The 15,763-nt window shown below is 33.5% G+C and overlaps 1 protein-coding gene across 1 annotated transcript; it reads left to right on the top strand.

The window, feature by feature from the left end:
* The first annotated feature begins 8,762 nt into the window (after positions 1-8,762).
* On the top strand, positions 8,763-15,321 carry LOC123541508 (uncharacterized). Its single transcript, XM_053522711.1, has 3 exons — positions 8,763-9,483; positions 13,707-14,059; positions 15,286-15,321. The coding sequence occupies exons 1-3, from the start codon at positions 9,156-9,158 to the stop codon at positions 15,319-15,321; spliced, it is 717 nt and encodes a 238-aa protein (XP_053378686.1). The 5' UTR covers positions 8,763-9,155.
* The last annotated feature ends 442 nt before the right edge of the window (positions 15,322-15,763 follow it).

Raw genomic sequence — 15,763 nt, 5'->3', positions numbered from 1 at the left:
AATTTCTTTGTATTGATATAGTAACAAAATAGCTTCGGGCTCCATTCTGGGTTTACAATATCTATTAGCACATAATCAGGAAACTTGTGGCGGTAATAGAAGACAGATTTCAATTACAAATACAATGTTTCAAAATAAATTGGAAGAAGATAGCTTTAATTGTATCATAAGATATTTTATAAAAATGTTAAGAGAATACTGTATTACAGTAGGACAGTACATTTCAGAGCTACATCCTTACAACATCAAATATTTTGACAAGTAGCTTGCACTGCGCACGAAATGAACATTTGGAAACTTCATACACTTCTGTTTCTGTCATAAGGCTGTATGTTAACCTTTTAATTGAAATCATTATAAAAGCAGCATATTTTCTTCAGGTATGTAGTACACTGTTTCCAGTATAATTTTAAAAACGCGCGTACAGCGCACACATCTAGGTAATTACGAAAGGAAAACATGCTAAACATATCTAATCTATCTGTAATTCTACGAATTTACAGTGTGCCAATAGATCGTTTATTACTAGCAATTTACGTGTACAAAACAAATAATGAAAATTATTGGGTATCTAAATAATACACTGTTTTGTATCGACGTTTTTTTTGTGTGTGCTAAAGTCTATATAGCGAAAGGGAATGCTCATAGATTACATATTGGTTCGTCCTGTTAAAATAAAACGGCATGTATTGGTGCCTTTTTCAATTAAACTGATCAAATAAATCTCACTCGGAACAAATTCTATTATTTGTTGACTTGTGTTGGATTGCACTGGAATTGATATCTTTGTGTAACAGAATAATTAATTTCGTCAGACATGAAAGCATAGCAGTTTTTGTAAAACAAGAGTTGTACAAATGAAGGTAGTTGGCAAAATACCTAAGCAATTTTTTCTCAATTGTATAAACATAGGTCAGTGCAAACATTTCTCCGTATTTTAAATAAGATAATTCCTTTTACTTTGTTACACCTATATCTATTTTGTGATAGCTTCCAACAATGTAAACGTTAAGTTTCATTTATCCTAAATGCTACGTACACTGCGATTTTACGCAATACGTTTTGACAAATAAAAACTACTTTTTTCACTGGATCCGCCCATATATAAACGGGAGAGAAATCGTGTGCAAACAAGGCAATTCACGTGCTGTTAGTACCCGATTCTTATTTTTGAAATGCTTTCCCAGGGACGTATATGTATTTCTGCGCAGATTGACATCTGGTGTATGCGTCTTGTTTCTTTCATAAAAAACTCTTTTTGTAGCATAAAAGATGCAATCTAAACCATAGAATGTTTTTCTGTATCACTTACCAACGCCAAATGCGCTGCCCCCAACAATGTTCGTACTCGTTTCTTCCCTTATTTACTCCCCTATTAGAACTCTGCGTCATTTCAGTTTTTGTAGATAACCGTGGATATTTAAGAATCGCGAGTAACTTGTACGATTGTTTGTTTTTAGGAATCATATTTATGATTTTGGTAAATATCAGTCGATATGTTTTTATCTAATTTCTGGAAGAATTTATATAAACAGCTTGAAAGTTTGACAGTACGTTCGTACTCATCCGTACTCCTAATGTGTCCGTACTCAAAATAACTCGAATGTAAAGTTATTATTCTTGAAATTGACCTCCTGTTTACCAAATGTTGAAGTTATATGAATATGTTTTGGTAATTTCATGTTTGTTATAACGGGAGATAAAAAAAATCGTGTAAAAAGCTTCAGTATGTGCTTTTAGTAATGTTGTTGATTTTTGGGCCCTGGTTATGGATATTTAAAACATGTCTATCGTTTCCAAGAACAACAGAATGGTAATTAAAAAAATGTACCGGAATCGTAGAGTCATCACATATGAAAACAATACATTTAGTCGTCGGGTAATGTTTTTTTTTATGCAAGAATAGCGACAATACACTTTTGTTTTGTGTATTAACGTCTGCAGAAGCCCTTGGGATATCTTTGTGACCTCGAACTTTCGTCTCGGTCACAAACAATCCCGCGGGCTTCTGCAGACGTTAACACACAAAAAACGTGTATTATCCCTACATAGTTCAAACCTACTAATTTACGTTAGGCGGGTTTGTTCAGACACTTTTCACATTTAAGATACTTCACCTGTCGACAACTAAATAATGTACAGGAATTTTACACTAACCCATTACACGAAATCCTGTGCCATTGTATTCTTAATTCAGATGTGTTGCTCATATGTCACCGTCAGGCTGAAAACTTTTCCATTATCTTTCAAGTGGACATGACATGTATTTTGTGCACCCATACGTAGCTCCTAATTCAATTTTCCTTTTTACTGTTGAAAATGATACTGAACTTGTAAGAGAAATTCCTATGTGGGTATGGGGAATTTTTCCATTATATACATAACTAGAAACTGGAAATACGTCACAGTTCCATAGACAGTACAAAGTAAGAATGACACTTTTTACGGAAATAGTCTTTATTACCTGGTATGAATGTGTTTTATTTCACTCTAGTAAATGTTGATGTTTGTTCCTTCTTAAACAAGTTTGCAATATAAGGGTAAACGGCTATTTTCCTTAAATACAAAACAATAAACATATTTAAGAGAGCCGTAAACCCTTACAAAATAGCACCATTTCCGTTACTATATAAAGTAACATAAGTATTCACACTTGATTACAGTGAATAACAGTGCCATAGGAAAAATTGAAACCGCCACCCATATATATTTAAGTTTTCGTTCTTTTCTAATTTGTATAATGTTAATCGACCTAATGTTGTAGTATATATTATTTTATGAACGCACTTTGTACAGACATATGCGTAGAAATATGCGTAAAATGTTCCTCTACGAGACGCACGTAAAAATAAAGACCCTCCAGTGTTGTGTGACTGATTGAAATCTCGAACTGTGAGATCAATAAAATATTATGATCGCTGGACTGAAACAATATTATGTTGACTCTAAATAATTTGGTAATAAATAAATAAACGTTGACAATATCAAGGTAAGGTAATGGCGAAAAATGAGTGGTTCCGTTTGTCTTACATATATCAATTTGTATATTTCTCACAAACACCCAAACATATGTTTCACCCAATCACATTCTATCAAAGTATATATCATGTCAGAAATGCTTATTTAGTAACCAATGGCTACACAAAAATACATGTCAATAAAGAAAAAAATATGTCTAATAAATTATCAATTTATGTTATTAAAAAGCTTACAGCTAGGGGCTATAACTTAGCTACATAAACCTTTGATAAATATAGCTGATAGAAATTTTATAAAGCGCTATATGCAGTCTTAAAGCATTCACCAGACTGAACAATTACCAATTTAGTGGAAGCGTTGTCTTAGATTGTAATTATCTCTTGATCGCTATTGGCATACAATATTATAGTTTAATTTAGAATTCCAATTTTGTAATAAAACAGTTTAATGTAAATTAGGTGAATATGGGACTTTGATAACACTGCCTTTAAACAGGGTTTGGTTTTCACTTATCAACCACTTTTGGCTATTTGTAATACAGTCAATACGATCATTGCTCTGAAGAATAGAAGCTTGCAGGTTGAAAAATATTGATCGCATTCAATTGTTTCTATAAGCTCTCCATGTTTGAATTCTTTGACAATAATATAACCGTTTCTTCTGCCAGTGGTAATTGTAAAGAGAAATTAAATAAGAAATGTATACAAACTTTAATTGATATCAGTACAATTTGATTTAAAAAGTCAAATTTAATAAACGCAAGAAAACAAATACTCGACATGAGCATATTGTCAACTTTAATTAAGTAATAATGCCAATAATCATCAAATGTCTCTATGTCTCAGGTGATGTTTTGAACATCCGCCAATTAGGCCTGAGATATAAAACAGCTGTAAAGTAGCTGTGAGATACTTTAACATTATTGCAACAATAATGCAGTAAACAAGATGAGGTACTTTGATGCCCTACTGAACATAAACGCAAAAGATCGAAGACAATTTAATCTAAAGGCAGAACTTTATGGCTTAAGAATTTTAAAAGCGTCACTTCGTCCTTGTACACTTAACGTTCACTTAAACGGTTTCGATTTCTCACAATACAAATGTTTGTTACATAGTTCTAATAAACTTAGGTTTAGACATAAGATATGTGTTTGTAAGTTTTCCTATTTAGTACCATATGCGTACGAAACATATTTTCTTAAATAAATAATATATCTTTACATCATATTGCATTATTTCAAAATTTGGATAAACGTAAAGCATTTCGTCTTGTTGAATGACATTGAAGGTGCAGCAGTTACTCTTTTAATACAATGAACGTCTTTTTAGGAGGTATGTCACGAAATGAGCACGTTGATTATACTAGTAAAGTATGCTTTAAACATAAAAGCCCCAATTCCCGTGTTAAGGTAAACTGTAGAAAATCAGGTACGAGTTTTAACATTTTATTTACAGAGATTACATTTTATTACCTCTCATGAACAGACTCAATCAAACCGAGTCTGCTGTTATTCTTTTTTTCTGTTACATTCTCTGCTTCCGAAGGATCTTTTTACAGATTTTATTAACTATCACAACAGCAATCTTTAAGTGCCGTGAGGCGGCTGTAAAAAGTCTCCCCGTACTTGGATTCAGTGTTGTTATATTTTCTGGTCCTTTGGGATCAGGGAGTCCATTAAATAGATGTGTAATAGAGTTCCGTTTGAGCCGGTGCCTGCGAGGGGGGGGGGGGGGGGGGGGGGTGCGTGAGAGGTGTTGCACATTTTATTACCTCTGAAAAATAGACTCAGTCAAACCGAGTCTTTTTCGGTTACACTCTCTGCTTCTTTTTACAGATTTTATTGTTAAATACTGAAGTTAGTTAAACCAAAACATCATTGTCGATCACCAGGTATTTACACTATAAAACAAGGATAAATATCACAGCACGCACACGTGCACACTACCAGCACGCACACACTCGCATACAAAGCAAACACACGAGAACAAAACGAACAAATCATGGAACACAGTACAGTAGGGCATCGCCGTTGAACGGTCAATGGCAGAAACACATCTGGGGAGCTTACACCGGTTTATGGTGCGTACCCAACCTCACTCGTATCCTCACCAAGTTCCAGAAGTAATCCCGCCAGGTGAATCTCTAAAATAGAAAAAGTGGAAACTTCACAGGTCGCTCAACACGACAGAAACGAAAATGTTGCAGGCTCGGTTTGATTGAGCCTGTTCATGGACGGTAGTGGATATGCATGCTACCGTCCAGCCCTCTAGCTCCGGGTTGAGCAGAACTCAAATTTACACATGCTAAAAGTACAAAAAGCATTTAAGAGACATCCGTAGATGTATTCAAACGGCGGTGAACATGGAACCTTCAATGATACACGGGTTGTGGCGTGTAATTCAATGAAAAGCGGCGTTTGGTCCCCAGATACAGTAATGGGATTGCCCCAAACGAGAAAACAATGGGCAAAACTAAACAAACTGGAATTTAGAAAGGGGATCTGAGGTTATGGAGCCTGCATATCACAGGAACTGTCAAAAGACAAAATTAACACTTAGAACGAATAACTAACTATCAACACAGTTGAGAACGAATAACTAACTATCAACATATTTTAGAACGAATTACTGTCAACACATTTTAAATACTATGATTATCAGGTCCCTTTAAATATATTAATGTGATTCAAGTTTAGGTAGAAGTTATTAGTGCATAAATATGTAAATTATTTTTAACTACATAGTTGTGCAAGGAGTTGTGACTGCCATCGTGAGGCTTGAACGACATTCACTGACAGGGACACTTGATCTATCCTCAGATGTATCTTCTGTTTTAGCGTTAGATCTTTAATGAAAGAAATAGATGGAAAAAGAGTAAGTCCTAGGTTCTTAAGTATTTAGAGAATCAGTGAAATAAATAGAGGATATTACAAAAGTGTCTTTTTATTTTCATTCTAAAAACAAGTGGAATAAAATAAATGTGATGCTCTAGCTAGCATTTAATGAATTTTATTTAAATTGTTTACTAAACACAAATGTGATATTTTTTATCACATGTAGATTTTTTCATAAGAAACATCAGAATTTCTTCTTTATTTACCAATTACATACAAAATCAATTTGACAAATGTCACCTACACTTTATCATTAAAGCTTTATTACACTAGTGTAATACCAAAGTTCTGTAATGGATTTCATTCACTCCCACTACGTCAAACATGTGAAAAATTTTAGTGAAATAGAATAGTGTTATTTAGACAATAATGTGATCAACGTTGAAGTCACAGTAGAATCAAACGTATGTGAAACACAATATTGATTTTGCTACGACGAGAAGGAATTTGGTACTCTGGATCACAGTACTTTTTTAAATAACCTTTCGATTACAAACCCGTCAACAAAAAATATAAATATACAGATGAAGACTGAGATTATAATATCACGATAAACATAACGAAATAAACACATATTGTGGTGTTCGTATTAAGATACGCCCGTGAAATTCCCAATCAGATACTGTTGTATTCACAACTTTTCAAGCTTGTGTATCACATCTTGTTATAACAGACTCGACATTAAACAGAAAGCCATACCCTCGCACTGTTGGAGCTAAACTAAGCTATTATTGTTTCCTAAAATACTTGACATATTCTTATTCCAACTATTAATATACAAATTAGATTTTGTACATGGAGTGTCAGGTTACATGCATTGAAACATCAGTAGCATTTTAACATTTTGAACTTTCCTAGAAACTTATAATAGAATTAATAAGTATCTTTAGATAGTCTAATTTAATGTAAATGCGCCATAATCATCTACAATAAGATGGGAAGGGAATATTTTCAATTATTTGCACGTAAATGACCAACGTAGGAGTTCAATCGATTCATACCATTTCAAACGCTTGATGAAATGTTTTTCGATGTTCGTCAGATGTCCGATCAAATGTATTGTCTGCCTCCGCACCCCATACTTCTAGAGCGTTCAGTTAAACCATATGTTTAAGTGTCAGTTTAAAAGGTTTTTTTACTTTGTAATGTTTTTTTTTTCTCTTTTCTTTTTTCAATTATTAGTTTTACTTTATAAATTTCATGGCGTGTCTGAATATGATTACACATGTATACATTGATATTGATCATACTTAAGAATCGACCCTTCTGTGTGCGTTAACACATTAATTGTTACTAAATATGAAAGAACATTATGTGTTTTTATTCAGTATGGAACGCCTCAGCTTTCTTTTGTGTGGTTATTCAGAGTGTTATTTAATAGTGTTAAATGTTGTAAATCGCTACAGTTTTATTATGTTGTATTTTATTATGTACCTATATAAATTCTGTACAAAATCGGCCTGTATTTCACAAGTAAATATGAACAGGCAGAAAAAAACTCCTTATTGTACCTTTTGTACTGTATGATACCGAACTACTTTCATTAATATGCATGACCTGACACAGTTCTATAAATAGCGCACATAAAAACTTCACTAAGCTTCATTTTAATATCGATAAACATTGAAGATTTCGTTCAATAACAAAACACCAAACAAAAATGTGGAGGTACATAATAAAAGTGTCATTATAACAGTAGCTAGATCTGGGATTTTGTATTCGGCTCTCGTGGATGTTGCAAGGTTTGATTGAACTCATGGGGCCTCGTGAGATCCGATCTGGCAAAAAATCCACTTGAGCCGAATACAGCATCTCTGATCGAGCTACTGTTATAATAACCCTATTATATTCACATCTGATATATTTATAATATTATAAAAAAATATGTGCGTATACTTTTTACTTCTTCTACAATGCAAGACAAGTGGCTTTCGTACTATTTGAAGTAATTTAATTTGTTACATAAAGTGTTACATTTTTTTCTGACGTCTGTTTCTTTCCTCATAGGCCCTAAATTCTGCTAAAAATATTACGAATCATTTTGATAAGAATTTGAATATCATATATAGCAGGATTTATTTTTATCTTTTGACGCTCCATGATTGTTATCTAAACAATGATCATTATAGCATGATGATCTTTATCGGATTCACGTCATGGTACATATTTGTATTGAAATGAACCTAAATAGAACAAAATACTATATAGTTTTTCGAAAGTGTATCACATATATGGTATTATTTCAAAGTTTTCGGAGCAAATATATTACAATCGTTTGAAAATAATTAACCTTTGTCACGTGCTACAAGTTCTAGCACATGTATGTGAATTTAATAAAGGTCGTTTGCTTTAAAGACTTTAATGAACTAGACCTATCAGCATCTGACATTAAATTCGTCTAGAGGCTTTGTCATTACTGTGAACTTTACTGCAAAATAACAGCTTTCAATAAATAAACTGTGTCTCGACATAACGGAAACAGTTGTCTACACGATAAGGCCAAAATAAAAAATATGTGTGGTTCAGGTAACCCGACCGACCCTATTTTTTTACCGCCGACCCTAAGACTTTTTATCGACTTTTGGAACGAAAATTGGTTGTGGTTACGAATTAGCATGGGACGAAAAATATCGTGTACGAATTGAAACGCTTTGAAGAAAGCTTCTATCGATAGATAATCCGATATTTAGTAATACACAAAGACAATACGCCAAGACAATATGCCAACGTGTCGATATCGAATTACACCTCGGGGCATAATTTAAATCTTCCTTTAAAACTTTAAAAAGTTGCTAGAGTGTTTCTTTACGCAAGAACGATTATCACTTAATCTAATTCGCCAAACTTGGTGTATTTTAATCCCATTAAAATATTTAATTAACGACGATCGCGCTTCTTGCTTAGTCGTTTCTTATTTTAGCTTACCTTCAGTATTCTGGTTTTTGATTGGTTAATCTTTCATACTTTTTTATTGGATTACCTGTTTATTTAACGACGCTCCGATTGATTTCGCGCCACTTGTTCTTTGTTAGTACGTGTCACGGCAGTATCGTGCAGAAAATTTTGTAGTAAATTGGTAGTAGTAATTTGGAAAAGGATAAGGAGAACTTTTTGTTTAAAGAATAATAAACGGAATAATTTATTCATGTAGAGAGGAAAGTGAGCAAAGACACGAAGGTATAAGCCCTTTGGGCTAAACATTACATAAACTCTTAATTGAACAATTTATAGCTAATTTGTGGTTATTACAAACATTTGATTTATAAATCGGAAAGTGGATATGCCAAAGTCAAATCTACGAAAAGGCGCCAAAATTGACTATAAGAAGATGAATGAAGGGGGCGCAGAATATGACATTGAACCGTCACATAGTTCAGGTATCAGTCCACCAAAACTTGAAACGGTGAAAAGTACAGAAGCACGACTTTCGTCTTCTAGTAGTCTAATAGAAGAAATTCCTTCGGATGACGATGAAGAACTACAGAAATTGAATGCAGAATATGAGCAGTTATCCCAGGAGCAGGCCAAACTTCTCAAATTACGTGAAAAGGAGGAAATGCGCCAGAAATTACAAAAGAAGAGAGAGGAGGTCGCAGCGTTAAAACAAGGTAAAGAACTTTCTAATCCTAGATCAAAACCAGTTAAAAGAGATGTTCTTACAGAATTAGCAACGTCAAAAATTACAATTGACGATTTGAGACAGTCAAAAACGGTTAAGGCACAAGTGGAGAAACAGTTCAAAAGTTTAGGACTTTTTAGTTCAAGCGAATCAGACACTGATTCGGATAGTAGCAGTGATTCGGACGATTCCAGTGAAGAAGACTGTAGTGAAATTGATGATGATATGAACAATACTAAGTCTGTTTCAACCAAGTCAAAAAAGAAAAAACATAAACATAAGCACAAAAAATCAAGTAAAAAATCAGGAATAGCTTCAAAATCTTCAGACAAAGTTAAAAACAAACAGAGGTATCCTCATTCTCAGTTACGTTACGAATTTGCAAGTCGTCAGATCTCATTTCAGAATTTAGAATTGAATTTATTCGCAGCGGGTGAACTTGAAATTATAACAGACCCAAAAACAAAATCAGCTGAACAGTCCGGTCGTTTGGCTTTACTGAAAAGGATAATGTATTTAAATACATCTTATGATTTCAAAATTCTTAAAACTTACTATGCAGCAGTTTTGAGAGAAATAGAATTAGGTTCTAAGTCATGGTCAGATGACTTCACTTACTTAGAATTAGTACTGTTAAACAGGAATAACTCTTTCAATAAGAGTTACACACATCAGGGTGCCAGACTCAAAAAATACCCAAATTACATGCAACCAGAAAAAAATCCCAATGATATGGACGATTCCAACATTTGGTTTTGTTCGTTATTCCAACGTAATCGTTGTGAACACAAACACAATCATACCATTGTAGTGAAAGGTAAACTGCGTTTGGCACAACATATATGTGCTACATGCTGGATAAAAGATAAAGTGAAATTACAGCACCCTGAAAGTTCATCGTCCTGCCCCCACACCTTAGCATGACAATTGAAGTTAAAATCAAAATGGTCAAATGAGAGCAAAACAGAGGATATTTTTGTTCCCAAATTCCTTTTCGACAGTGATAAAAATAGGTCAAAAACCTTAATCTCCAAGTTAAACTTAGATTCTCATTTTTATAAACATAATGAGAATTGTAAAATTTGTACAGAAGTAAAAAATTGTAATAGTTTTTCTGAGGTCAATGAAAAGGTCAATTTACACAAACTAGTGAAAGAATCAGGTAAATACAACTTTGAAGGATGTCGTATCAAGGTTAATAAAAGAATAAATACAGAATTTATGCGGTCGTGGTTATCTCTTTTTCAATATAAAGATTTAGTAGTGTGTGATTTGATAGAATTTGGGTTTCCAATAGGTTTCGAAGGTAATGAAAATGACTGTTCCCCCACTAGACATAGCTGGCAATATAAAAACTATAAAGGTGCTACAGAATTCCCATTAGAAATAGAAAAATATCTGATCAAGGAAATGAATTATGATGCAGTTATTGGTCCTTTCAAGGATAATCCATTTGAACATAATCTATTGATTTCCCCATTAAATTCAGTCCCAAAAAAGTCAGTCTCTGAGAGAAGGGTTATTCTAGATCTCAGTAGTTCTACATCAAACGCAGTAAATGATCATATTGACAAAGATATTTATTTGGGGGAAGCTATTTCCTTAACTTTTCCTAGAATAGATGATTTTATCCAACTTATATTAAGTAAAGGGAAAGGTGCCTTAATGTTCAAAAAGATTTAAGGCGAGCATATAGACAAATAAGTATTTGCCCATCTCAGTATAATTTAGTTTCATTTGTCTGGAAGAAACACATTTTTTGTGACACAGTTTTATCTATGGGGTTACGCAGTGCTGCATATATATGTCAAAGAGTGACTAATGCTATTTCCTTCATGTTGTTGAGCATTGGTATTGCCATACTTAACTATCTCGATGATTTTGCAGGGGTCGAAAAACCAGATTCAGCAGAAATGGCTTATCAGACTTTAGGAAAAGTGTTAGAATGTAGTGGTATAGAAGAAGCGGTTGATAAGAGTTGCCCCCCTTCTCATGTTATGTCGTTTTTAGGCGTTTGGTTCAACACGCTAAAAATGACTATGGAAATTACTCCAGATAGACTTAATGAAATTTTACACCTGGTCAAACTTTGGTTGGAGAAGAGAAAGGCCACAGTTAAAGATGTGCAATATTTATTGGGCAAATTAAACTTCATAGGAGCATGTGTAAAATCAAGTCGTGTATTCATCAACCGTCTATTAAACTGGTTAAGGGATTTACATGGTTTGCATAGACATGTATTGCATGACATTCCAACCGAAGTTCACAAAGATTTACTTTGGTGGAATACTTTTCTACCGTTATATAATGGTGTGTCTTTGTTGTCACTTGGTTCATGGTCAGAGCCCGATTCCATTTTTTCATCCGATGCTTGTTTGGAAGCTTGTGGCGGTTTTTGGAAAGGCAACTTCTTTCATGCTAGATTTCCAGCTGATATTTTAAATAAACAGTTACACATAGGAGCACTGGAAATGCTGTCCCTGGTAGTTTGTGTTCATAAATGGGGAAAATTTTTCCATCACCAAAAGATTTTAATTATGTGTGACAACCAATCAGTATGTATCACCCTCAATACAGGGAAAGCCCGTTGTCCCTTTTTACAATCTTGTCTTAGGGAAATTTGTTTTGTAGCCTCAGTGTATGAGTTTGAAATTAAGGCCCAACATTTATCGTCAAATGAAAACCGAATTGCTGATCATTTATCCCGGTGGCATTTAAATCACAGCCATGAAAGTGAATTTCGTCGGTTGACAAAAGACAAGGTTCTGACAGAATGGAAAGTTGATGATTCAGACTTCAGATTTATGAATGATTGGTAGTACGTGGTAGTACATTACAATGTTTATGGTCATTGTAATGTTGTATATATATAGTTTTATCGGTATGGTCAGACATATAGTCTTCTTGATAAGTGATATTTGTATTTCAGATTCTCAGCTTGAAACTCTGAGAAGCGATCTTAGAGAATCCAACAAGAGGGCATATGCAGAAGGTTCAAGAAAGAATCTTAGATTGCATTGGGAGTCATTTTTACTATTTTGTCTGTATTTTAATCTGGAAATATTACCGGCTACTACTGAAACATTGCAGTTGTATGCACAATTTCTCAGCAGATCTTTAAAATCCACTGACTCTATCAAAAACTACATCAGTGGAGTTAGAACTATGCATTTGTTTTTAGGTTACAGTTTAGATCATGTTAATTCTTTCCTGATAAATCTTTCATTGAAGGGTATCGCTAAGTTGAAAAAGCACTTAGTCAAACGAGCTGAACCTATTACTCCGGAAATCTTACTCAAAATTTATGCAGCGTTAGATTTTTCAGATCTAGATTCTTACACTTATTGGTGTTTATTTCTCTTTGCCTTTTTTCTCATGGCAAGAAAATCCAACTTAGTCCCAACATCTGGAAAAGATTTAAATAATCCAAGGTTTTTATTACGCAATGATGTCAAAATTTCTGAGGGTGATCTGTTAGTCACGATGAAATGGACAAAAACTATTCAAGCTGGAGAGAGACTCCTGTTCACTCCATTGACTAGAATTAAGGGTTCAAATCTATGTCCTGTGAAAGCTTATAAATTTATGATTAAGTATGTTCCAGCTTCAGAATATTCGCCTTTATTTATCCTTAAGTCAGGCAAACCGGTCACATACCATAGGTACCTTACAAAATTACGTACAGTCATCAAGGAGATAGGCCTGGATCCTATACCTTTTACAACACATTCTTTCAGAAGAGGTTTTGCAACTCTGGCCTTCAGATTAGAACTTCCAGCAGACCTCATTCAACTAATGGGTGACTGGCACTCTGATGCTTATAAGAAGTATATTCAGTACTCCTTAATAGACAAGTTTAAAGTGTCTCGTTTTATTGGTTCAAATTTGTCAGTGCTTTAGTACTAGTAACACTATAATGAGCCAAAATTCCCTATTGTATGCCTTTGATCTAATAAAAAAGGTTTCTGCTGTCTTTTGGATGTTTTCACCAATTGAGCAGAATTTGTACATAAGGGTATTTGTGGTGAATTTGTGTATGTATCCAATTTTGGGTTATAACTAGTAATTTTGACATTGGAATCTTACTTATGGTTAATTAAATACTTACCTTTTTCATGTATATATTCACAGTTTAAATGTAAATAAAGTTTCCTTTTAATCTAGGGTAATGTATATGTTTTGTTGTATTAACAATTCTTTTTCTACTTGCAGAATTCCGAAGGGTTATTATAGTGGGAGACTCCATTGTTAAAAATCTACCACCGATTGAGGGAGTTAAAGTTCAAGCCTTTCCGGGTGCAACTATTGGCAAATTGTCATTTCTTGTGAGCAAGAAACAAGTATCTTTGTATGATAGTAATTTTATTATTTTACACATAGGTACAAACAACATAGCTAATCAAAATGCATTAAACTCTTTGGCTTCGGATTTTACCAATTTAATAGCGGCTATCAGGAAAGAAAACGCTTCTATTAGAATTATAGTATCTTCTATCCTTCCTCGACCGGTGGATCATTCATGCTCTGATAAGAAAATTAGAGAATTTAATCATTTTCTGGAAGATGTACTGGCTGTCGATCTGAATTTCAAATTTATTCGTTCATATCGTCCCTTTAATTTTAAAGGACAAGTCAAACGTTACCTGTTCGCCAAATTAGACGGCGGTCTTCATTTGAATACAGAAGGTTCAAACCGTTTAAGGCATTTCTTTTTAAGGGTCATTTCAACCTTATCATAAAGTTACTTCTCGAAAGGTCAGTTTCGGCAGCTACTTTACATTTGGCATATTCAATTTTAGTGATGGATTATTGTTGTTTATATTACAGATTATGTTAAAACTTTGATATTTTTAAGGTAAGATCATGTTTGATGTTGTCAATTTGCTCCTGCTTTTACATAACTCATTCTTACACTATGAAATCATTCTACTCTTATAGAATTGCATAGTGCAAATTACTAGCTTAAAACTTTTCACTTTTCTTAATATCAAGTTTTGCTAGAGTAAGAGTGAGTTATTGCAACTTAATATAGAATACTTTTATTGCTTTCTTGCCTTGCTTTTAAGTGTTATTTGTTTGATTATGTTTGTTTTTTTGTTATAACATTTGCTTTGTTTTATTTTACTTGCATTTGCCTCTTTGTTTTGCTTTATTTGGCTGTTGATTGGCGGGTTTAGGAATTTATATATTTGACATTATGAGAACTTTCTACGACCGGGTTTATTATGTCAAACGTTTGATATTTGTTTATACTCGTATGTTGACTTGTACTTATTCTTTGTCGTGACACATTAGGACAATTAAATTTAATTATTACATTTGTGTTTGTCCTTTAATATATGGTAGGAGTTAATTGGTGTATTTTAATCCCATTAAAATATTTAATTAACGACGATCGCGCTTCTTGCTTAGTCGTTTCTTATTTTAGCTTACCTTCAGTATTCTGGTTTTTGATTGGTTAATCTTTCATACTTTTTTATTGGATTACCTGTTTATTTAACGACGCTCCGATTGATTTCGCGCCACTTGTTCTTTGTTAGTACGTGTCACGGCAGTATCGTGCAGAAAATTTTACCTCGGGGCATAATTTAAAACTTCCTTTAAAACTTTAAAAAGTTGCTAGAGTGTTTCTTTACGCAAGAACGATTATCACTTAATCTAATTCGCCAAACTTCGCCCCGCCTTCTTGTACGAAAGCAAATGAAACGAAATATGAGCTGCGCGCTTCGTCTAAAGCTCCCCCAAATTTCTAGTAAGTAATTAAGTAAGTAAGTAAATTCTTTATTTATAGAGGGTGACTCATTTAGCTGACGCTAATCTTCCATGAGGCCCTCTTATAGTACAAATATTTACAAATATGATTCAAATGAAAACAGAAAATAATAACATAAGTATCTCATTAGAAAGTAAGATGCACATGTGTAACAAAAACAGAAAACATTGATATTTCATAATCAACAACACAAACATATTTCATGGCATACTTATCCATTTACTACATTTTGATTTAAATATTAATATTAATAAACCGATTTTAGTTTCTTTAAATTTAATGTAACTGATAAAATATGCCTACACACCTTTTCGCCGTAGATCACTTTTCTTGCGTATGTAGATTCGAGATGTTAATGATATTTACTCTCAGACTGGTCTTTTGCTATATAGGGTTAACTCAAAATGGCATTTTTATTTTACCGAAATATTTTTTTATACCCCCACCAAACATGTTTGGGTGGGGGGGGGGGGGGTGTATATAGGAGGCAGTTTTG

Source organism: Mercenaria mercenaria, chromosome 14 (genome assembly GCF_021730395.1).
Source record: "Mercenaria mercenaria strain notata chromosome 14, MADL_Memer_1, whole genome shotgun sequence".
Lineage (NCBI taxonomy): Eukaryota > Metazoa > Mollusca > Bivalvia > Venerida > Veneridae > Mercenaria > Mercenaria mercenaria.
Note: the sequence above shows the minus strand (reverse complement) of the source record. Positions and strands in the feature narration are given on the sequence as shown.